Raw genomic sequence first — 24,598 nt, 5'->3', positions numbered from 1 at the left:
AATGACAATTTCACACCCATGACACTTTGTAACACGTTTTGATGACGACAAGAATAGTTTTCAGATGAAACTCACAACGGGAAACAAAACTCATCCAAAGATGTCATGACAGTAATAATCATTATAATAATCAATCACACTGGTCAATCAATCCATGACAAAAGAAAACAGTATAGAACAGCGCTGAGAAAAATAATATATCTAAAAAGTTCAAGTAATCAGACACATCCCGATAAATAAATACATTTTGCTGCAACAATACTTTAAAAAAAAAAGATTGAGTCATTGAATGCATCTCAGATAAATAAAGGTGACCACTATGCACAGAAAGTCAATACGGTGCTGCTATTCTGCATCTCAGATGTTCAGAAAACCTTAAGACAACCTGAAGGGACATAAATCATGACTGTGGATGTTTCATTTACGGTAAATACAAATCTGTCAGTCTGCTGGGTGCTCAACCAGCCAGATCCACCATCACTGCTTTGACTAAATCAAGTGTTGAAGTGGGGCTTTTTCTTTAGAAATGATGGGAATAGTAGTGGGAAAAATAGGAGATAAGTTGTTAGTCGTGAGAATTTCATGGGAAGGTGATTGTGAACAGTTGACATTAAGTGACAGGTGTGTTTTTTGATGAAAAATATAATACCATTCTAAAAGTACTTTTGGCATTCAACCTAATGTATGTTGTTCACCCAGAATTTTGCTGGTAATTTTTTACCCATTCTTCCAGACATGATCAAGAGGTGCTACAAAGTATCCTTATCTATTTAAAAAGCTATTTGATACAGGCTCCGTTCACTGTTGCTAATTTTAGGAGTTCCATCAAAGACTTGGCCAAAAAACACAAAGTGAGATCCATTCTGTTTTGTCTGACCTTAGCTGGCAAACAAGGAAAACAATCGATCTGTACTGAAATAGCACTGTGTGAGATACAAGGTAGGTGTATCCTCTGCCCTCACACTAATCCAGTTAGACTTTACGTCCTTAGTTTCCAGTCTGGTGCTCTCATTTAAAGTTAATGAAGTTGATCTTCATATGAAAGGTTTACCTGGAGCAGTGTGACCTTTAGGTGTTCTCATTCATGCTAATTTCAGGAATGTGGGTTAAAACTACCAACATGGACCCTGTTGTACTTTAGCAGCCTGAAGTCTGAGATCTTAAAATTCCAGTTTTAAGTTGCTGCCCCCCCCCCCTGCTGAGTTAATTTAACTTCCTCCTCACTTAACAGCATCTAACTTCAACGAGACAGTGGGCCTGCATTCACACAGAGATGGCATGCAGGAGGCAGTACACGTACATGTGATACCATGTGTTCACAAGTACTCGCAGGTAATAAAAGGCAGCATTATATGGAATGTAATGCATAATATTTACTACCATTGTGGAGTCAGTGCACTAAACCATGCTCCTAACCACATTTACTTTATGTTTGACAGCTTAACCACTTCTGGACGCAAATTGGGGAGCTTTACTAGAAATATGAAAAGTGTGAAAGAGAGTCCAGAAGCAGGAGACGTTTAGTTTCAATTGATTTACTGCAAATAAAAAAAACACCTGAAGAAAAATATTAGTGGTTATCCTTCCCTGTGCTGTGGTGAGGAGGATCCATTTAAAGACTGTTACTCTCTTTTTTCCTACTTTACTTTTCAGAACGCGTTTCTTCCTGCCTTTGCTTGCGTATGATTGCATTTGCCGATTTCCCCTTAAAAAAAACTTTCCTGGTTTCTCTTGTCACACCTTGCAATTAACACATCTGTCTTCCTAGTTTCAATTTTGAGCTGAACTACCGGTACTTGTGATTTCACCCTGATAACACCATGTGTATTCATTTTGTGGAGGCTGCATTTAAAAGACTCTAAAGAACTAGAGCATGCGATAAAATAACAAGCACAGCATGACCTTGTCGTAGCTTATGTGAATAATGGAGGGTTGCAAGTTTCCTGAATGCATGAAAAAAACAAAAGAAAAGGAGACATATCAAAGGGGAGCCTGTGTGATCAGAGATGAGTAAATAGAACTCTATGAGAGTTGGAAATGCAGATTTTAGACAGTCTATATTCTTAAAAATACTTTGTATCGATAGTTCCAGATTTTTGACAAATTTCGATCCAGACAGCAACACTCTTTCTGGTGCCTCCAAATCCCATCCAAGTTGAATTTGAACATGTCCTTGCATGCCTGTGACACTAGAGGGTGCTGACACCATCTCAGAGTTCATTGATGCGACGACTTCGAAGTCATGCACCGTCAAAGGCCGCTCCAAGTTCAGTGAGTGCAAAACTTAAGAGACAATCAACTCTCCGCCTACAGTTTCATCTCTTCGTGTGATGAAGCGTGATAAGACTAAATGTTTGTTCTCAGAGAGCAGAGTGGTCCACACAAAGCTTGTCCTGCTGATTGTCCAGTTTAAGGGAAGTAAAGTCGAAAAAAAACCTCGAGGGTCACTGTGTCCGAGCTTATTGATGACTGTGGGTAGCAAGATTGTGGAACATTATGCAACTTTTTTTTTTTTTTGACACAAACGGCAGTGTTCGTTTCCTTAATCTGAGGAACCTTGTGAGCGAGTTGTGCATCCGACTCCTCAAACGTCCATGCAAAACTAAAAGGAATCCAACAAGTCAGCAGTCTCCGGCGGACTCTCAACAATAAAATAAAAAACAACGACAATAAAGAAACATCAGTCATTCACCAGCTTCTTAAAAAGATAAAAACAAGACGAGATTCTTGTTGTTTTGCTTGTTTTAGGCAGAGTCAGGTCAAGTGATAGGACTTATAGGGACTGATGATCGCATGATGTCATAAGGCCACGACGGTGCACGGGTGTTTGAGTTTACAAGGCAGCACTCCTCTGTTGAGCTGGTAGAACTCCACCAGCTGGATCAGGTCGGTGAATTTGGTGGCGCCGTCGTCAAGGCTGAAGAAGACTTGGCCGTCCTCTTCACACTGTCGAGAGACAAAAGGGTCCGGGCAGGAGTGAGCAGAAAGAGAGGGACAGGGTGAAAGAGATGGTTTTAAAGTTTAGGTTTGTGAGTAACAAGTCGCTTTTCAATCCCTACTTATTTTAGAAACATGTAACTGCTACATTTGATTTCATAAAAGACAACTATTTGTTAACACAAGAAAAGAAAAGATAATCAAGAAAGTCATACCGGTAGTATCTGGAAATGTTTGATTTTCTGGTGATGGCACAGCGTGAGCACAAACGCCTTGGGGTTACTCTGACTGACTCTCAGCAGAAACAGCCTTTGGAAACAAGAGAAAAGAAAGATTACGGAGTGAGAAACAAATCTAAAAATCCACATATTCATGCATGACTTTGGGTTTAATTTTAATACACAGCAAACAGAAAAAAACTGCATGTTTTAAATGTGTTTAAGCTCCAGCTCCCTTACCCGTCTACTTGTCCCTGCTGGTGGATGATACGATGGGATTCTTCTCTGGTTATCCTGCCATGGAACCACAACTGAGCTATGTGGATAACTGCAGAGAAAAGACAAAGAATAGCTATAAAATATATACAATTTGAGAGTTGCTTATATTATTTAAGTGACTTTTTTTTTTTTAAATTTTTTTCAAGAAAAGAAGTCAACTACATACATGTACCTGAGTTTAATGAGGAGTGGTGCAGCGGACTGTGGGAGCCTAGTACGTTCATTCGTTGACTCCTCTTCTGAGAGAGAGGCCACAAACAGACAGAAAAATCAGGGATTAGTTCATGATCAGTTCTACATTACAGTTCAGCATTGGTATCTCTATTCACGGTTAACGGTGGTTCAGCTTTATGTCCTAAACTGCTCTGTGTGCTCACAGAACACATATTGGCAGCTTCCCTATACACATCCCACCTTTTGTCAGATAAAAACAACACAAAAAAACTAAAATTTCAACCGGAGGAAGATTTGCTGAATAAATATATGATCTATAGAAACAGTGCCATATGTAGTCAGCCTGTGAGGTCGGCTCTGAGTATTGTTGAGATAAATAGAAAATGTGAGGCTGTGTCTTACCCTCCACGCGTGCCCCTCCTCCATGGCAGCGCTCTGAGCTTCTACAGGGTTGTCAATCACTCTGCCTATCCTCCCTGAGAAATCCATCGCCACAAGGGAGTTCTCTGATACACTACGCTAGGGGGAGACAGAGACACATGACACATGAGACCAGGCAGCAGTTCTGTCCAGATGAATGCAAACACAATTCAATACATATTAACCATACATTGTTACTGTATATCTGAACAATTAATGCGAAGCACAGGTTAGAATGAACACTTTTTTTAAACTTTAACTAAGAGGTTAACTTACCACAGGTGCTGAGAAGTGTGAAAGTAAGTTTTTTCTTTGTTGAGGAATCTTATAATTCTGGTACAATAAAATCCCATACTGTAAAGAAAAAGAAACACACAGGTCAACCATCTCGTACAACAGAGGTTGAACAAAGTCATTGTTAATTATTTAATTTGAAAAGAAGTATCAGAAACATTTTTTAACACAAGTTTCAGAATCAGTTTTGATCCCAGCTTACTTTCTGATCTGGGTTTGGAAGCTCTACAGTTTAGGAAAGAAAAAAAACCCGATGTATCTAAAATGAAGATATTCATGGTGTTACCTTAAAGAGTCTGAAGGCTGTCATCCAACACGTCCTGCCCTGTTCATCCTCTGCACACAGAATCCTCAGCTCCTTCATCTCCCCTCGACCTTTATTAGGCTGTTAAACAGACAGATAATCATCATCAGCCCAACCTGCTCCAATAGCATCACCATAATCACTGGTGGTTATTATGACTGAGTTGAAATGCATACAGGAACAAATTCATTACTCATCTATGACATTTAAAAACTAACAAAAGAGCGATAGGTGAGGTGAAGAAATGTTTAAACATTCATACTTTATAACACAGAGCCTGCATGCGCACCTCCCCAGATTGGGATCATAATTCTTCCTACTCGTGTCATCTGGGTCTCACCTTGATACAGAACTCGTAGTCTGTGGGGGCACTGTGCTGCTTTCTGCCTGTGATGACGGTGAAGATGTTGCTGTCTTCAAGGTCTGCTAGTAACTGTAGATGTCTGGGCTCCTGCAGACAGAAATAATTAATGAGTCAGCACATCACAGGGAGGCACAGCCTGCAGATACATACTGACACATGCATGAAAAGGAAGATTCTTTTGAAGGTAATTATGTTTAATCTGGAATATTTACTGTGTTATTACTGTTACATTTTATAGCACTATGCATAGAAAATGACACTAATATAAACCCTTTCCCCTTGAAGATGAAGAGGCTGTGCTGCCGTTACCTTTGAGGTTCCTTTTGTAGAGCAGTAGAGTCCTGAGCGCCGCAGGAACATGTAAACCTTCTTCCATGACTTCCTGCCCACCTCCTTCACATACAGATGTCCCTGAATCTCTGGGCAGCTGCTGGTCGCCAAGAAGTTCTGAAAGACGGTAAAAGAAAAGACAAAACAGGGGGATCAGCACATGCAAGTTTGGATGATCCGCTCTACAGTATCCTCCAAAAGGACCATCGGCATCAGGTGAGCAACGCCGGATCACATCGGAGGCCAGTTAAGCTCTGTGTCAGCGTCACAGCCCAATACAAAGGGCTGCAGCAGAAACCATCTGTAGAAACATCGCAAGGCAGGAGGCGATTTGATTTTGTCAAGAGGGCAGTGTCATGTGGGATTCTTGCATCAGTGAGTGACATCAAGACTGACAGCTTATGGAAGAGATAAGGGACAGCTTGACTTCCAGCACACAGGAGGAAGGGACCAAAAGACGGTAGGCATTATGCGAGCGTCTACAGTACAGTAGACTTCAGTATATTCATAATGTATGCATACTTTGAGCATGGCCTGTCATGAATAAAAAAAATATATATATATATATGTATATATCTATATATATTCTATTCTGAACTTGTGTATTTGAAATTAAAAAATGCTTATTTTTTTATTTATAATTGGGCTTATTTGCTTTTTTTATTATAAAGGACATCGGATAGAGTTCAAAATTGGGGACAGAGACGTGGGAAAGGAGCCGCAGGTTGGACTTGAGCCCTGACCACCTGCTTAGAGGATACAGCCTCCATACATACAGGGGGCACGACCTAACCGCTAGGCCATCTGTGCCCCTATAATGCCATCTTTAGTGTGTCTGTTTGTGCTACTTGCTGGGTACTATGGATACAAATGAGTGCTTTAACTAACTGTCAATAGGACAGTTAAACTAAGTGAGGTTGTATGATTTCATGTGACGTCATAGGCCTGCCAAGACAAATACAACACATAAATTGAATAAACATGCAGTACATTCCTACTGAGAAGCCTTAAACCCTCAGTTGTCATGAATGTTTCTGATCTATTTTGAGTTTGTGGTTTTCCATGTTTCACAAAAAGATCGCACCATGAAGTGGCAGGTTGAGCTAATGGGGCTGATTTGGAATTTGTGGCTTGCGGCTGGGAGGTAAACTGTTCCAGAGGACTCTTCAATATTTAAAGCACATGCTTCCCAGTGTTTTGGAAACAAAGTACAGTGGGCCTCACGCATGAGCTTTCTCTGACATCTGCAGAGTCACGCTCACGAGTAGCAATCATGCAAAAAGCTTTCTTTTTTTTCTTTTTTCTTTTTTTAAGGCACTCCAGCTTGCTGATTTGGGCTGACAGAAGTATCTTGCACAATTGCAAATAATGTAGAAACACCTGGTTGAGCTTGAGTCAGAGAAGCGTCTTGGTGTTGACAGAACTGCCGACAAAGATGTTGTGTGAAGAGTAAATAAAACACTGGGGATTCCAGACATATATCGATTCCTTTATATGGAGCAGAACAGAGCAGAACATCTACGTGATGAGCGGAAGAGTTAAAAGCTTTCTGTTGGTGCAGAGCATGAAGGGAATGATTCCAGCGGTGGCTCTGCCTCTGACAGCTCCACTACTTGATGCAGGGCAGAGAAAACCCTCCATTAAGACCAAAGCTCTGCAAAATCCCAAGACTTTTCTTTCCTCTGCATGTCTTTTGTGAAATGGGTGTGTGGTAGCATGACACAGGTGTGCAAATTTGTACTATGCAAACACCCGCTAGGCGAGTGAGGGACTGCATGTTCTATTTCTGACTGGCTAATTCCATCCGTCGCGAGTGTCGGGCCTGCAGTGCGTGTGCCGAGACAGTCATGTGTCAACAGGGGATCAACAGTAGTTATTACTGCCGGCTCTGACGAGACACACTGTCTCAGGGTCAGAGGTGAGCTATGTCAGCTTGATTGTACACTATGTGGAGGCTGCTGACTCCGAGGTAAACTGAGCTGTGTGCGTGTCAGGAAGAGGAGAGAATGCGAGACACACAGAGAGGAACGTGTGTGTGTGTGTGTGTGTGTGTGTGTGTGTGTGTGTGTGTGTGTGTGTGTGTGTGTGTGTGTGTGTGTGTGTGTGTGTGTGTGTGTGTGTGTGTGTGTGTGTTGTATGTACCTGAAGGAGCTGAGATGGTGGAATAGTACGACTGGTTTCCTGGCACCATGCGACCATCTGCTCCGGGAAAAACGTCTGGTATAAAAAAGAGGCAGACAGGCAGAAAATATCATCAACTGAGAGGAATTTATGAATAAGCGACTTCATGTAAAACGCATCAGGAGTCATCTGTCACAGTATTTTACAGGAACATGTGAAAAAAAAGAAGCAGAAACTAAAAACATTAGCAACATGGCCGGATCGCTCACCTTAAAGTGGTAAAATCATTACAGTTGCCACTTATTAAGTTTTTAAGATCTATTTTTTTCCTATTTCTTTGTCCTGTTTATTTACTGTTTTATTGCTTTTCTTTACTAACCAGGTGAGAAGCCATTCAATATTTTGTTTTCCCTTGTTAAGATAACAATGGAGTCTTTTCATATATTAATACTGACATATCCTAAACCATTTATTCAAACTTATCTTAAGAAGGAGGTTTCACATGATAAAAAAATGCAGAACAAAATCAACGCAAGCTGTCGCCACAGTTGCATTTTTAAAAAATGTTAAATTGTGACATATTTCAATGAGAAGACGCCAGGAGTGACATGTTATGTTAAGAAAAGCAATTACCAGAGGGTTTCTGAAGAATTCATATTTGGCATAGTTCTTCCTGAAGAGGAATCTGCTGTCACTGTTCATAGAGGCCTGGACCTGAACCACCAGCTCGTGGTCTTCTAGACAGCGCTCTGAAGGGACGAAATGTGGAATGAGGAATAAAAACAAGGTATAACATCGTCTGTCATATATATATATAAACCCCCGCCTGAACATCAATGACCACACACTCAATATTCCGAAGGATTTTTTGGCTATCAGGATTTAATAAACTAAATTATTATTTTTATTGGACCTGTTTAGTGGTCAAAGGGATTCTCAGCAAGACTGAAGCGTTCCTTTTTCAGTTGAAAACCAAATACTCTGTGATCTCCTTGTGTTGGTCAGAGGTCCTGCTGATTGAAATTCTGCCATTGTGATGCTGAAAGCGCTCATGACTCAGTCAATTCCAACGGCATTACGACTTCTCTCTGTCATGCCTTTAATGAAAGACTTCCTTCCCCCCCAGCGGATTTAATTAAAATGTTGTAACTTGTTGAACCTCTGCCATAAAACTGGGATGTCTTTTTTTGAACTTCAGAGAGACTTTACAGCTCCATCTCACATCATTATCACATTTCATGTTTCCCTCTCTTCTTCCTTTTTTCTGCCCTCTCTCGGGTCTCTCTCAGCGTTGTCACGATTCGTCTTTTTCCCCTTTTTGTCGCCTGTCTCATGACTCACTCTTGTTCGTGACAGTGACTCACCCTGAAAACACTACCTCGCTGTCCCACAGATGTTAACCTTTATGGGGTGACAAGTAGAAGTCGGAGTCACTTATCTCAAAGGGCCAATTTAGTCCATTCAGCAGCGTAAAAGAGTGGGCAGTGATAGACGGGAATAGACCGCTCTTTTCAAATGAAACATTGCTGGATTCACTCCTAAACTATTCCTGTCCACCGCTAAACCACATGAGCACACATGAAGAATTACAGCACATGCATGTGCAAGGCAGACGTACAGAGAGCGCACTTAAACTTATAAGTATCCAATTATTTTCAAAGAATTGACATGCACATATTTCAGGGCTAAGCCAACATACAGTAAACACACAACTTGACAAAAAAAGTTGTACTCAATGGAGAAGACATTGAAAGACAACAACAATCACAGATCTTGAGATTTGTTCATACAGAGAAAACCTTTGCCAACAGTGAAATGTAAAAATATGCATTTAAACATCAAACAACTACAGACTATACCAATGACAATGTCTGTTTTGTTATATTATTCTGCTTTATTTTGTGTTAAAACAGCTTAAATGATCTCAACTCTCAGTTTAGTAAAAAAAACACAATTAAATATCTTTATGGTGTTTTTTATAGTTCAACACTGATTGTTGATTGCTAGCTATGAATAATTTTTCACTCTGCTAAGCACTGCACTGTTTGCTTTCGTCACATGAAAGTATATTTTATTGCTGTGTAGGCTTCTTATTGGAGAAAAAGAAACAGTTGATTTTATTTTGAAAGGCCAAGTAATTATGGAATCAAATCGTTTCATCAACCGCTGCGTTTGACAATTCCTGATACAGTACCAGATTGTTTGGCTGCATAAAATGCCGTTCAGAGCTTTAAAAAAAAAAGACAAAATAATTGGTAAAAATTCTTAACTACTGCAATGAATATGTCATACATACTGTATACAGTGCAAACATATAAAGAGAGATAGTGAATGCTACTAAATGGAATTTGACCAGAAATGTATTCAAATAGAATATGTTTCAACCTTTTGAACAGCAGCTAACACATTTTAAGTTTCTAATATTTAGTGAGAGTCAAAACTCCAGATGAGCAGACAGACACACACAGTGTCAGACAGGTCCTGGTTCTGCAGTGACACATGCAACACCCTTCAATTTGAACAGTGAGCATGCTGATGACATTTACGGCAGCTCCTGAACATAAAATATGATCAGTACTTCTTTCAGAGTTTTTAAAATGGAAGCATACAGGTGAGTCAGAAGAGAAGGCAGGTTATAATAGAACAGAGTGAAGGCGAGCCAATGATGATGTCATCTACAAGAAGCGGGGGCAAACTGTGTTTGGCAGCATCGTGTTGGCAGCTCTGATGAGAAGTGTAATCAGATCACGAGGGATGATGAAATATTAGGTTAGAACTTAGGGAGGGGTACTTTAAATAGCACAATATATCTTATAACCGTTTCCTCACATGACAGCATGGCAGACGGTGTGGTTTGTAGACTAAATCTGGCAAAACATAAATATACACTGAAACAAGATTTCAGAATAAAAGAAAAGTGAAATTAAGTGTTTTAACATGTTTTTTTTTTCACCCTGCCTCTTTCTACAGCATGTTTCACTTCCAGGCTTTAGAGCTTTATATAAAACTACACCCCCCTTCTCTCCCACATCTGTTAAACTATACAGACACGAGTGCAGAGCACAGGCTCAACTTGTCTCCATAAGTGCTTTATAATCACCCTTTCCTCAGGGGGAGGTTGGGTTTTTTAACATTCAGCTGGCCACGGCTCTTCAAACTTACTGTTATACTGCCAAGTGTAACACAGAATCAGCAAAACACATACACTTCTTTATACAGCGTTCAATTAAACCCTCGAATATATCATCTCTTTGAGTGTTGTTTTAAACTTTGATACATTTCTTGGGACACTTCACATTCGGTGTTGTGAGCAATCTGGATTATTACTATTTCTTTTTATAAATGTGCTACTAACCTTCCCTCGACTTTCTTATATACCTCAACACATGTAAACTCCTTAATCTATGGATGCTGTACGACAAGCTAACTGCTAACTGCTTATCACCAGCCAAGTCAAAGGCAACAATGTACAACCTTATCTGCAGTGAGGAACTCATCACAAAAACGGTTTGCATTATGTTATGACTGATCCTGTCCTGTAGAAGCGACTGCCGACAAAAAGTCACTGTATATCTTATGGTCCAATCGATGTCACTCTACTCACAGTGAAACTTAGCCAGAGAAAATGAAAGCATAGACTCTTTGAGTCTGTAAGCACTAAATCACTTTGTGGGAATCCTACGAGTTATTAAAAATGACAAGATATAGAACGAGCCGATCTTCTTGCAGATGGTCTTGTTCTAAAGAGGCATCAGTAAATTGAAAGTTTTTTTATTATCACTGAAAAATACTCATAGTATTGTGTGCTTTACTTCCTATACTACACTGTACTTAAATGTCTGTCTGTTGTAGGGGCTCTACTGTCATGAAAAGTAGGCTTTGATAATTATCACCTAAACCTCTCTGCGGTGTCATCGATGTGATAACATCACAGTGTTCAGTTACAGCTTATCATCTCCTAATCTAGAACCTTTAATTATGACCTTTACTCTACTTTTTACTTATTATCTGCAGGTTCTCACTCGAAGCACTTCTTTTTATCCCCTACTGGTGACACTTGAAAGAAACAAAACATCATAATATCAATTTCTTCAAGACAGTTGCTCTGAAAAACTCACTCAGGACGCAGAATACTGTTGAGTAGAACTGTCGTGGATATTTGTTTATACCCAGTCTGATCTGTTTTAAAGCGGCCTGCTGACCTTAAATGAGCCGGTCCGTGTTAAAAATAGCAGCCAAGGATGTCAGAAATCATATGATCCTCTCTGTTGCTATCATTATCCTCCGCATGGACCAGAAACTTTTCTCCCGATCTCTAACAATAAATTAAGTTACTCTGTGATGAAGGCTTCAGGGCTGTAACATTTATCAATAACTGCCTTTGTTCATTGAAGAGTGGGGACCAAAGAGATATTCTGCTGGTTTCTTAAGAGGTCTGACAGTTGTTTTAAGTTTTAACAATGGCCCACCAACAGGACAGTCAACACTTCAATCATTCTATGTATCCAAACACACATGTAATTAGCTCCAGGTTTGGGCAAATTCGACATAATTTATCATCTGGCCTTCAGTGCAACTCAGGAATCTTGTTATCGAGTTAGCCCCGTCACAGCTAAAGAAGGTCTGACCTCATGTGTTGTCCATGCACTGTCTATTTCCGTCACTTTCTGCTTGCACACATGCTAATCAGCAAGTGTTTGTCCAATAACAAGAAGCTAAATGTCTGCCTCAGGTTTTCATGAGATAACATACCCCTACATTGTCTGCATAATTTCTGCACAGCTACAGTAGGTTTCTCACACAGTGACTGTGTTGTACATGATTAGATCACTGGATGTTGCAGCCATGTGCGTGCATATGTTGTATAGCATGTACTCATGCTTGAATACATGCCTGCGTGAGAATTTTTTGCCTGAACTGTCTGTCTGCCCCAATATGTGTGCACGCATGCATACATGTGAAAGCACCTGTGTCAGTGATTGTGTCGCATCCCTCGGCCCACCCCGACATCCAAGAGTTTGTGTGTGAGAAAGTGTGTTCATGTGTGCATTTTTTTGTGAACTGTGAACAATAATTCTGGCCTGCAAGGCACTGCCCCTTACCTAGCCCAAGCAGCGTGTGGTGTTCAACAAGCGCCCAACTGTTGTCGTCTACACAATGGCTTTTATAAACCAGGAGCTGGCACAGGTCTCTGGCGGTCATGTCGGCTGGGATCTCCACGACTTTACACATGCCGTCTTCACTGCAGATCTTCACAATCTATGAAGAGAAAAAATACACGAGTAGATATTATATCATAGAGATTATATTGAGGTAGTTTTTTTTTTTTTTAAAAAGGGAAAAAAAGAGAAGGAACACCATCTGTGAAATTAATGAATCAAACAAACGGTTGGAATGGAATCATTTTTAGATGTCTTATTTTAGAAGAATCTGTCTATTAGGTGGGTGAAGATGGCAATTTCCTTCAGACACTACTTTAGCATTTAACATACAGACACTATACCATACACTGGCCTGTAATTACAGCACACAATAGAAAAGAACAGGCACTCAAGTCTATGTAGCAATTGCGGTTTCAGAAATCACAGACGAGCATTTCTTATAGCGTATATTGTTGGCGTAATATAGACACAAATATAGTGTTGAGTAAAAACAAGCGCCTGCTCCTGTGAACATACAGCAGGACTGCTTACAGCAAACGGGTTTATACTTTAAGTGTAGCTAAGGGGGAAGTAAGCGTGGTGTTTCCAATTATAGCTTATCATGAAAATGTATGCAATGCATGTTTGCTAAGATGAGACATGAGGAGTAAATATGTTTAAGCGTTTGTTGTTATAAGATTAAATTGAAAATGGGTCAGTCAAAATACAATGGACACGTTGTTATAAAGAATGTTGAATTATACTTTCTGTCTAAACTATCAGTTCAGAATAAACTGTACTTACATTATTACTGTCATTTCTCTATAGCAACATTAGGCTTTGTGTGGGTTAAACTCCACTTTAGAGTCCCATATGTGCAAGAAACATCCATTTACATTTTTATAGCTTAACTGAACAAGAAATGAAATCCAGGACGTGCAGCTGCCATCGGATTTGTAGCCAATACTCCTACATTCACTTCCTCTAAGAGTCGACAGGTTGGCTTTTCAAAAAGAAACCATACAGCCACATTGAGAGGAAACGCATCAAATGGCCCACAGAGAGAGCTCGAGCAGCCTTCTGAACCTACAGAGGAATCCAGCCTTGTTAGCCTACACAGGAATCCAGCCTGCTAAGCCTACACATGTCATGTATATACACACTTCCCACATACTGTAGCATGACAAAGAAGAATTCTGTTCTCTCTCTCCTTTAGCAGAGATGCAGCCTCATAGCATCACAGTTCGGACAAAGCAGGCCTGAGGCGCTCTTTCTATCCAAAATGGTCAAAAGCAAAAAAAAAAAAAAAAGGAATCCTTGAATCAATCAAAGCCGCTGACGTATTTGACTCCTTTTTTTTACGTTACGGCTGTGCTCACATCTTGAAAAAAGACAAACTGTCTTCAGCCTTAAAGGTATTTACACAGTCAGTTTGTCGCCTCACAGCAGCACGTCAAAGAGGAATGGTCTTAAAATGTACAAGAGAGAAGAAGGCGAGTAGAGGCAGAGACACACAGGGAGAGATAAGAGACAGAAAAGAGAGCGACGGTCTTACCTCCACGGCCCGCAATAGGCAGCAGTCCGGGGAACACGAAGGCATTTTTTGGAGTGAGCCTGGCTCCCGGTACGCTCACACACACACACACACACACACACACACACCAAACACTCACACACAGTCACCAAGATAGGAAACCTCGCTCTTCTGTCTCCTCCAGAAAGACAAATTTGAATGCCGACAGTTGACAGATGCAGTTGTGCTACCTGTCACAGACAGCCTGCAGATAAGTCCTTCAGTCTGTGTAGGCTGCCAGCTCCCTATCTGTCTTTAAAAAAAAAAAGAAATGTCTCTGTGACCTAAAGCCGCTGTCTGCTCAGCTCACAGGACAGACACACTGAGAGACTGATCAGATGGCAGCAGGTACAGTACAGTGCTTCCAGTGCCGGCTGAGTCTGACAACTATCTTTCTTTCTCTCACTCCCTCTCCCTCTCTCTCTCTCCCCCTCACAAAGGGTTACAGCCTCAGCCACGGGCTCCAAGGCACACTGAATCAAACCACACGCTCGCTAACCAATCATAAGGCTGCAGCAGGCTGATGTAATCATTCCCACACAGACCCAGGCTCACACACACACATACACACACACAGTCCAGTAGACACACAGACGCACAGTCATGCACAGACCCAGGCAACTTTTTCAGACCTCTTTGCGAGCTTCAGTATCTTTTCAGAGCAGGGATCATTTGAGAAGGGTGTAGGGCAGAGAGGAGGAAGAAGAGGAGGAAGGATAAAGGAAGGAGTGAAAAAGTTGGTCTTTGCCGCTTTCTTTGCCTTCTAAAAGTGTGCAAGTGAGGGCTTGTCTCTGCTTCTCTTTTCCTCTCCCTCCCTTCTTCCTGCTTTGCTCCTTTCCTTTCCTCCCTCCTCCTCCTTCTCTCCCTCCCTTCCTCCTTCCCTGTGGCTTAACTTTGAACTCCCCAGTCAGATCTCTCTGCCTCTCGCAGCAGTAACAAGACTCATTACAGAGCAAATGAAATGAAACAAACCTGGAGCAGCACTTGAGCACTCCGACCTTCTCCTCCTCCTCCTCCCCTGGCGGCTAGCTTCGTGCCAACATTCTTTTCTCCATAGAACAGAAAAAAAAACTTGAGACTTTTGCACACACATGCACGCACAAACATGCACGCACTCAGACCCCCCCCCCCCCCCCAACTCCGATATTTAATACGCCATCAGGCAGACAAAAGCCTTGACACACCCTGTCTGGGAGAGGTGACAGCAGTCCTTCACGCTACTTTTTCTTTTATAACCTACTCTACCAAGACAATTTAATGTGTGTGGGTTAGAGTGTTAGAACAAGTGTGTTTGGAAGGGGGGGGGTGTAATCCAGGAATAAGCACAGTTCCTGAACATGAAGGAGGAAATGATGGTAAAACTGGTAGCTGCCAAAGAGATATGTCTTAATTTACTACAGCGGGTAACTTTGGAGAGGAAGAGAGGAAGTCTGTGGCTGGGGGAGGGGAGAGAGCGAGCGAGAGAGAGAGAGAGAGAGAGAGAAAAGTGTGTGTGTGTGTGTATGTGTGTTTGAATGGCAGCACATAGGCACGTATGTGGGTGTGTGTGAGGGGGATAGGAAGAAACAGGAGACAGACAGACAGACGTGAGAAGGAGTGGGAGAGAGAGAGAGAGAGAGAGAGAGAGAGAGAGAGAGAGAGACTGTCTGGTGACACACTGCAGCAGAATGTGCACTATGAATGCTTCCTACTGTTAACTACATATCTAGCCAGCACAGCTGTCTCTCCCACCCACCCCCCCACCTCCTCACATAGACCAGTACACACACCCTCGTCTACGTCACAGTAAGTCAGCCAGAGGGGAAAGCCCCAAGGTGGAAGCACACATCAGAGATGCTGCAATACAAATTTTTGAACTCAGTAATTATTAAAGTTACTAAACCTGTTAACCACAGAGCTTAGATACACATAGACATCTAACTTTTTGCCACAGTTAGGACAAATATGAGTACTGCTATGTTTAACCTTTGCTGACAATAAGTAAACAAACCCTGTGTTACCTGACCTGGCTTTAAAACTGACATAACTGCAGGATTATCTTAACCCTGAGGTGGGGTTAAACAACAAGTTTAAGTCTCGTTAGTCAATTCTAATGTCAGGCTCCAAATCTTAAAGGTTAGTTCAACTCAGATGTAAAACACATTGTTAACCTCATATATTGTCATATCATTCTGTGATGACCAAAAAGAATAATGGTTAGTTATTTAGTTGTAATTTCTAGATTCGGGAAAAACTGCACGTAATTAAATAATAAGAATAGACAATTCTGAATATAATGTAAAAATATGAGGGAAATAATCCCCACTGACTATACTATGTTCAATCAGCAGGGCAAAAACATAACACTGCAAGCTCTAAAATCCTATTTGACATACAGCATTAAGCTAAGTCCTGTTTAATGATCTGGTTTAGTAAGGAGTTACAGTCTTATATGAACAGGGTAGTCAGATCTTTAGAGGTCGAATTCAGGCTGAATACATGTGCAGTATCCCAGGTCAGTCACTGATATGTATATGTAGGCAACAAATTGTGGAGCATTTATTGTAGAGGATTCAAGAAGAAGCTCAGAATCGTATGGTAGTTTAATTTGAGATGAACTTAAAACAGCATGTTAGTTTCTTTGGGGATCTACTTAACTCAAACAAAAAACAATTGAATGAGGAAATACATTGTGAGAGCATAAAGGCAGGAGATGCCATCTCAAAAAGTAAGCAATAATAAATAATAACCAACTTCTGATGAAATAAAATATTATAAGAAAAACAGCTCCTTAACACATTAAGGTTTGTATGTGCCACAGGTGACTTTATAGGCTGTCTAAGCAAATGCTGCAAACAAATAAAATGAACAAACTAAGTGTGGGATATGGAAATCTTATCTTTCACTGTTGGAAAATTATTAGACTGCCACGTGAGTGGAAGGAATGAGATAGCAGATAGAATTGACAGCGACGTGACACATTTCAACTGACCTACTCTACTTCTTCACCGTCTTAAAGGAGAAGACGTGTAGGTAAAGACAAGAGAGAAGGAAAGAAGTAAAGAAGGGGAGAATGAAGGTGTTAAAGAAAGAGATGGATGATGAATGAAAGAGAAAGTATTATGGGCAGAAGAAAAGCAAGGAAGAAAAGACACAGAAAGAAAGTGACTCAAGTATGAGAGTATGAAGCAAGACAGGAAAAAATGAAGGAAAGTATAAAAGGAAGAAAAAAAGATTCCTTAAGATTTATCTGTATCTTCGATGCTTTTAACCGTGTCCTCATTTAAATGGAAGAGCAGAACAGAGCAGGGCCTCTCAACCTCTGTGATGACTCAGGTCTGATAACTTCCTTGTGATGTAATCCCCTAAGGAACGACTGAGAGCTTCAGGCAACTCAAACACACACACACACACACACACACACACACACACACACACACACACACACACACACACACACACACACACACCCAAAACACACACATACCATCAGACACACAGGCACCCAGATGTTCATACACACACATACAAATCTTGAGACATATTGACACATATTGGACATTTGGTGTATATTACAGTTGCTACACACAGACACACACACACACACACACACACACACACACACACACACACACACAGATATATACACACACACACACACACACACACACACACACACACACACAGATACACACACACACACACACACACACACACACACACACACACACAGATACACACACACACACACACACACACACAGATACACACACACACACACACACACACACACAGATACACACACACACACACACACACACACACACACACACAGATACACACACACACACACACACACACACACACACACACACACACACAGACACACAAAGGCAGACTTCAACAGAAACTAGATGGGGCTCAACGAGACAAAGAGAAAGTAAACTGTGCTGTGTGAGAACGTGCTTTGTGCAAACTCAAGTATTTACACAAGCGTGTGTGTGCACGCCTAGCAACTCACACGCATCCATCTCTCTGAGAATTGGCTGCTGCTCTATTAATAGTTCCACTGGTATTACGTACACATTACATGCCATTACATCAGATAGGAGTTACTGTGGGAGATTACGATCCTAAAAGACTATTAGCCATTAGGCATACACGCACACTTAAAGGATCCATTACATGCAGGCAATTTGAAGCTGTTTAAAAAGGGAGACAACCTGGATAATGAGCGTAGGGGAGAGAACAGTCAATGATGGTAATATCATAAAAAAACATTATAAAAGACTGCTAATCACATTTATTTAAAACAAAACATACATGTGCCAGACAGTGTCTAGTCATGTCACATAATATGCAAATTCAACCCTGCGTCTAAACTCTTCCTGGAAGATTGAAACAAAGGGACCATTCTAGCTGATGAGCATGTACCTCTGGGACTTTCTTGCCCGGAGCAGTGCCTTGAGGCCACCACAGCCATTAAAGGACATCTACTATTCAAGATATCAGCACCCAATTGTTCAAACTCTTTTGGTACCATTACAACAGTTGGTGCTAAAACAAGGAAGTAAGGTGAATGCAGTAAACCCCCACTAATCCAGGGTACGTAATTAAATGATGATTTTGAGATAATGGAAATCTAAATAAGAAATTGACTAGAATTGATCATATGTAAGAGCAGTTTAAGATTTGATTTTAACAATATAACATGGTATTCAAAGAGCCCTTGAGTAAAACTAGACTTTATAAGCAAGCAGTTACACCAAGTTACAAGCAACAGGCTCTAGGGGAAAATACCCAGTTATGGCAGGAGGGGAAAATCTACATTGCAACATATCTTGATCAGATTTTAAGATTTTAGATAACTTCCTTTTCACAAACAATGTAGCATTGTCTTGGCTTCACAGATTTATTGAACAGGGATTTACTTGCCTTCTATATCGGTAGGTACAAGGCCCTGGCTTATAGCAGGTCATCAGTCTTGCCAAAACAAACCCCTCCACTGTCCACATTTAGCTTTATCTGCTCTGTCACTGCCCTACAAAACCTCTTTACGTCTTGCCAAAAAAGAACTGTAGCCATTGATAAGCTGATTTAGCTCACACGACCCACCCCAGCGTCATATTCCGAGTAACAAGTGCCCTCTATAAAGCACCGTGAACTGTAATATAGGTCTGTGTGTGGTCTCGGCCGCCCCCTGGAAGCTGGCATCCGGATGATGAGATGGACACACACAAACAGACACACACACAAAAAAAAAACCTGAATGGGTCTTGGACAATTGGCCGTACCCGCTCAGCGCCTGTAGTCAGCAGAGGTGGGAGGCGCGAGCCAAGAAAACTCTGCTGACTCATGAGGAAGGGATGGTGAACTGTCCCTTGTCATCCAATTACTGGGTCAAATTAAGACCCAAGACATAAAGGCCTATCTGGGCTCAGTGAAGCAAAAGATGGCAGAAAGGGATTTGGTGGGCAGTGGACAGGGGGGGGGGGGGGGGGGGGGGGGGGTAGGGGGGGAGAGGTGGGTGGATAGGGGGAGTGATGGTATAGAGAGAAAGGTAGGCGGGTAAAGACGCCCAGTGAACACCAACAATACAGAGTCATGTACAGTGGAGGGCTGCCATCCCTGCCCCTGTGCAGCCATGCATTAGACCGTACACTGTATATTGTGTAGTTAGTTAGCCCACAGAGCCTGCTCTGTCTGTGAGGGATAATGGAGCCCTAACACCCACTCAGGATCACAAAGTTGAAGGTCGGAAAATTTTGGAGCTGAGCCGGGTCGAATTTAATTAGCAAAGGAGGTCCTGCAGCACAGATTTAGGCCAGAGTCTTAGAAAAGCCATGAACATTACTGTTATACAAAGACAGAGTAACCAAACAGAAGAAGAAGAAGAAGTAATCTCAAGGTAGAGAGGAGGAGGTTAAATGTCTATTTGAAGTTAAATATCTATTAATAACCTAATGGTTATACTGGTTTGACAGTTGTGGATTCTATTCCGACAAGTAACTTCTGATGCATGGCGAAATCCCTCTATCAGGGGCACTTGATAGCCTATTGGTTAAGTTGCGTTCCCCATGTACAGAGGCTACAGTCCTCAAAGCGGGCACTCTGGGTTCAATTCCAACCCACGGCTCTTGTTGCAAGTCATTCCTCCCTCTCTCATCCCTTTTTCTGACTTCATCCGCTCTCCTCCTCCACATTAAAAGGCATAAAAGCCTCCTAAAAATATTTGTAAAAAGAAAATCCCAATATTTTTTTAATGTCTACTGTCATTAAAACATGGAGAACCATTAAAGCGCTTTATATGGGCTCTTTGCTCACACATTTTCTAAACGTATAAGGCCATAATCTATTTTGTTATTTGCCCCCCAAATCCCCAACATTCTTGACCAAAACATCCATGAGTGTGTATATTACTTCCTTTAGAAAGAGTAAACATATCTATGTTCTCTTACACACAAACAGAGCATTACTTATAGGCAACCTTGGCTGGGTTAAGATGATGCAAGTACAGTCTCTCCAGTATTTGCTGTCACTTCCTGATGAGAAAGACCCCGCATGGAGCCAAATATTTTACCAACAGGAGTAAAAGTGGGGGCAGATGCTTAATTGTGCACTGGGGGCTGATTGCCAGCAAACCCCAGGCAGCAAATGTCCTTTCAGACCAGTGCTGATTTGGAGCCATTGTCCAATTACAGCAGGAGGGCAGAAGGAGGGGGCGGGGGGAAATGTGATTGGACAAACAAATGATGACATCACTGGCATGATTTTTGATATATCCTGGAAATGTTCCACTGGTTGTACGACGAGCATTGTCAAGTACAAAAAGGTCACAGTTTGTTCAAGTAGATTATTGAAATGATTCTAGGGATGACTGTCAATGAAACTTCAATAAAGATATGAATTACCAGCAAAAAGAAAAAGTAATAAATGTTAAAGGAAGACAGCAGAGAGGCACCTAAAGGTCCATGTGTGCTTAGGGCGTAAGAAGAAGTCGTCCAGCGTCTCAAGCAACTGCAAACAGTCATTTCCTGTTCAGAGGAATCACAGTATGTCCCATAGCTCTGTACAAACTGTCCCATAACACAGAGTTTTCTCTGGAGATGCCAAGATCACAGTGTCGTCTCTCTCCCTCTCTCTCTGCCTCGCTCTTTTCCTCTCTCCCCTGACACAGATGCCAAAGCCAGCTCTTTGAGTCCAGTTGCTTGTGTGTCTTTGTCTCAATGTTCCTGTGAAGGAGCTTTAAAGCTTTTAAATATACTCTGTGATACCAAAACTTTGAAGATTAAGGCCAAATTTGTAACAGTATTTGTTTCCCTTCATGTGGCTGTTCATGTCTATTTTTCCTCTTTAAATAAAAGGGGCCTGTCTATCATGCTTCATTAGGCTTTGTATTCATTTGGTAGACAGAAAAAGACACATCACTCACTTCCATATCGTCGTGTGACTCAATTTTTTACCTTGAGCTGTCGCTTTAACATGATGTCCAATAATAGTTCTTTAATGGATCAGTAACATTAATAATGCAGAAGTTAATTTAAAAAGGAACATATTTATAGTATAGCAGATCATTGAATGCCTATGTGCATGCCAAAAAAGCAACACAAAAAATAAACTTTCATCACTTTTGCTTGATAATGAATGTTATTGCTGTTTAAGTAGCTTCTCAATTTCTCCTCCTGCATATTTAACTTTCTTCCCTCCTTTTCTGCCTTTCACAGCAGCAGCTTCAGAAATCTGAGCTGTCCTACTTTCCCTGAGAGAGAGAGAGACAGAGAGACAGAGAGAGAGAGACAGAGAGAGAGACAGAGAAGGAGACACACAGAGAGAGAGAGAGAGACAGAGACAGAGAGAGAGAGAGACAGAGAGAGAGAGACAGAGAGACAGACAGAGAGAGAGAGAGAGAGACAGAAAGAGAGAGACAGAGGCAAAGGCAGAAAGAGAGCAGGAGATGAAGTCTCCCTGACCTACATGAGTCCAGCAGCTCAGTTCAGTTTAGCCAGATGAAATGCCTACAGGCAGCAACACATTGCTCTCTCTGTGAAACACATGGACACACAAACCCAGACGCATGCGTATAACCTTGTATTTAGGCATTTATGGCTACACAAATTTGTCAGATTAAATTCTATCATCTGCTGAGTAAAATCGTTTTTACATCAATATATCTGTGCAGAGTCAGTAGTCTGCTCGAGGTAGACAAATGCACAAGCAGACACATTTTAAACTCTAAATTATAGAGACAGATACAGAGACAGAGCAGAGAGCAAACATTACCAGGGATTCCCATTAGCTGCAGGAGTAATGGGATCCTGCTCTATTAGCAGGGTGAAAGTTGTGTCTTCTAATCTTACACCGCTTGCCTTCTGGGACAAAGAGTGAAGGATGGACCATTAAAAGGTGCATCAGCTACAGATCCAGGGTGGTCCTCCTGTCAGGTCCCCATAGAAAGACATTTATTTAGCTATTTTTAATACAGGAAAAAACTAAGGAGAGGGAGAATTACTTTTTATAGTATTTAAGGCTTGTAGTTTCCTGTCATTACCTCAGTAAAAACAATTTAAAATGCTGTGGGAAAAAAAGTCTCCTTGTTAATGTATCATGTAAAATGTAACTGTGAAGACATAATTTAAGAAGGTAAAGGATGTACATTCAAATGAACTAACTGTACCTTACAGTATGCCTTCAATGCTTTTATTTATTGTCATAGATGTTTTAAGGCTCTTTTAGCGCTCTACCTGTCTGTCCGCTTTGAGAACATAGTTTTAAACAAATTTGAAAGTAATGTTTCCCTGCTGGCAAAATGGGCAGTTAGAGATTATACCAGGGTTGTGTATAGTATGAACACATCAAGTCAAAGTTTTTAGACAGGTTATTTTACTGTATGCCAATATAGCTGAGTTTATAGATGACAATGTCAGATTTGTAGTTTTTTGATAATGTTACTTTCTAACAGAAACATGCCAGGAAAAAAAAACTTAGGACAGGCCAGACTCAAATAAATTGTTTTTTGTGTTTGCTTTTCTGCATTATAACTACAGCTGCTTTTCAAGATTTTAAGTGTGTCACTGAGGCTTTTTTGATGGCTCATTACATTTACAGTTTTCTGCCACAGTGTGGCTGTTCGATGTGCGCTGCAGATGGTTTGACGGTTGCTGTAGCTGACCTATTTTAACTGGAAGTGCGCACATTTATTTAGCATGTAACAGGATCATTTCAGACCAAGGTTTGTTCCTCTGTGATGGTCTTGATTTTGGGACAAATTTGACATAAACACAAAGGATTTTTATGAGCGAGCAAAGAGACGATACATTCCCTAATGGCATTTTTCATTTCACATGTTTTAAACTGGACCATAACTCAGACTAATGGTTGCAGGCTACCTTATTATTCTTATTAGTGCATGTGTGGGCCTGTTAGTTAGTTAGTTAGTGAGTGTGTGTATGTATGTATGTATGTGTGTGTGCGTGTGTGGTAGTAGCAGGTCGAGGCGTGTTTCCATTTAGCAGCGGGGGATAAATATGGCCCTGACACATGACATGTTCCAGACTCAACCGCAACCTGCCTGTCTCTTCTCTCTGTAACATTTATTCTCCAACAGCCAAACAATTTGTATTTCACACAGCACTGAAAAGTGCAAATCCCCTCAGTGATGTATGTGTATATGGTTGTGTGTGTGTGTGTGTGTGTGTGTGTGTGTGTGTGTGTGTGTGTGTGTGTGTGTGTGTGTGTGTGTGTGTGTGTGTGTGTGTGTGTGTGTGTGTGACTGCTAGAGTAAGAGAAACACAGCACGGACAAATGTATGCTGAAAGGAGTTAAAGTTCAGTCTGCATGCTCTCTTTACCTCTGCCACAATGAGCATCAGATAACATGTGCGTGCATGTGTGTGTGTGTTGTGGTCAGAGACTAAATGTAATGTTATGAATAATGAGGCCAACAGACAGACATGAATCAAATATACACACATGGATGCACGCACGCACTGGCGTAATAAAACATCCAGTCTGAGCGCACTATTTATGCCCACATTAGTAACAAACAATAGCACAGATACAAACAACCCAAGTGGCATTAACAGTACAAATTGCACGCACACACTGCACATACACAATAAAGCAAGTGTCTGTCTGTGTGTAAGTGTGTTTATGTATTTTGTAAGAAAAATTCATTTAAAAGCCCTAATCAGAGTGACGCAGCACATTTTGAGCGCTATGTGCCCTTTGATCTTGGGCAACACGGCCTGCAGAACACATCAGTGCTTCAATGAGAAGCAGGATGCACATACACACACACACATACACATTACACACATGCACACACATACACTGCCTAACACTCTCACATATGTACTATACACACATAAGTATCCCTGCTTGCTTGTAAAAAGGAAAATAGAGACATTAAGCGCACACACACACACACACACACACACACACACACACACACACACACACACACACA

General features: G+C 41.2%; 1 protein-coding gene across 6 annotated transcripts in view; it reads right to left on the bottom strand.

The window, feature by feature from the left end:
- Window positions 1-1,871: 1,871 nt before the first annotated feature.
- The window catches only part of grb10b (growth factor receptor-bound protein 10b), a 65,335-nt gene continuing 42,608 nt past the window's right edge, over window positions 1,872-24,598 (bottom strand). For 3 of the 6 annotated variants that reach the window (XM_061051022.1, XM_061051023.1, XM_061051025.1), the window contains exons 6-17: window positions 12,544-12,700; window positions 8,075-8,190; window positions 7,463-7,537; window positions 5,300-5,437; window positions 4,967-5,077; window positions 4,609-4,707; window positions 4,305-4,382; window positions 4,011-4,127; window positions 3,601-3,673; window positions 3,396-3,483; window positions 3,153-3,246; window positions 1,872-2,946 (exon numbers count right to left, since the gene is read on the bottom strand). In XM_061051022.1, coding sequence (XP_060907005.1) covers window positions 2,800-2,946; window positions 3,153-3,246; window positions 3,396-3,483; window positions 3,601-3,673; window positions 4,011-4,127; window positions 4,305-4,382; window positions 4,609-4,707; window positions 4,967-5,077; window positions 5,300-5,437; window positions 7,463-7,537; window positions 8,075-8,190; window positions 12,544-12,700 — 1,293 coding nt within the window. In that variant the 3' untranslated portion in view covers window positions 1,872-2,799. The remainder of the gene's footprint in view (window positions 2,947-3,152; window positions 3,247-3,395; window positions 3,484-3,600; window positions 3,674-4,010; window positions 4,128-4,304; window positions 4,383-4,608; window positions 4,708-4,966; window positions 5,078-5,299; window positions 5,438-7,462; window positions 7,538-8,074; window positions 8,191-12,543; window positions 12,701-24,598) is intronic. The other 3 variants (XM_061051026.1, XM_061051028.1, XM_061051027.1) reach the window with 3 other exon arrangements.

This window comes from Labrus mixtus, chromosome 11 (genome assembly GCF_963584025.1).
Source record: "Labrus mixtus chromosome 11, fLabMix1.1, whole genome shotgun sequence".
Taxonomy (NCBI): domain Eukaryota; kingdom Metazoa; phylum Chordata; class Actinopteri; order Labriformes; family Labridae; genus Labrus; species Labrus mixtus.
This window is presented reverse-complemented; position numbering and strand designations above follow the sequence as displayed.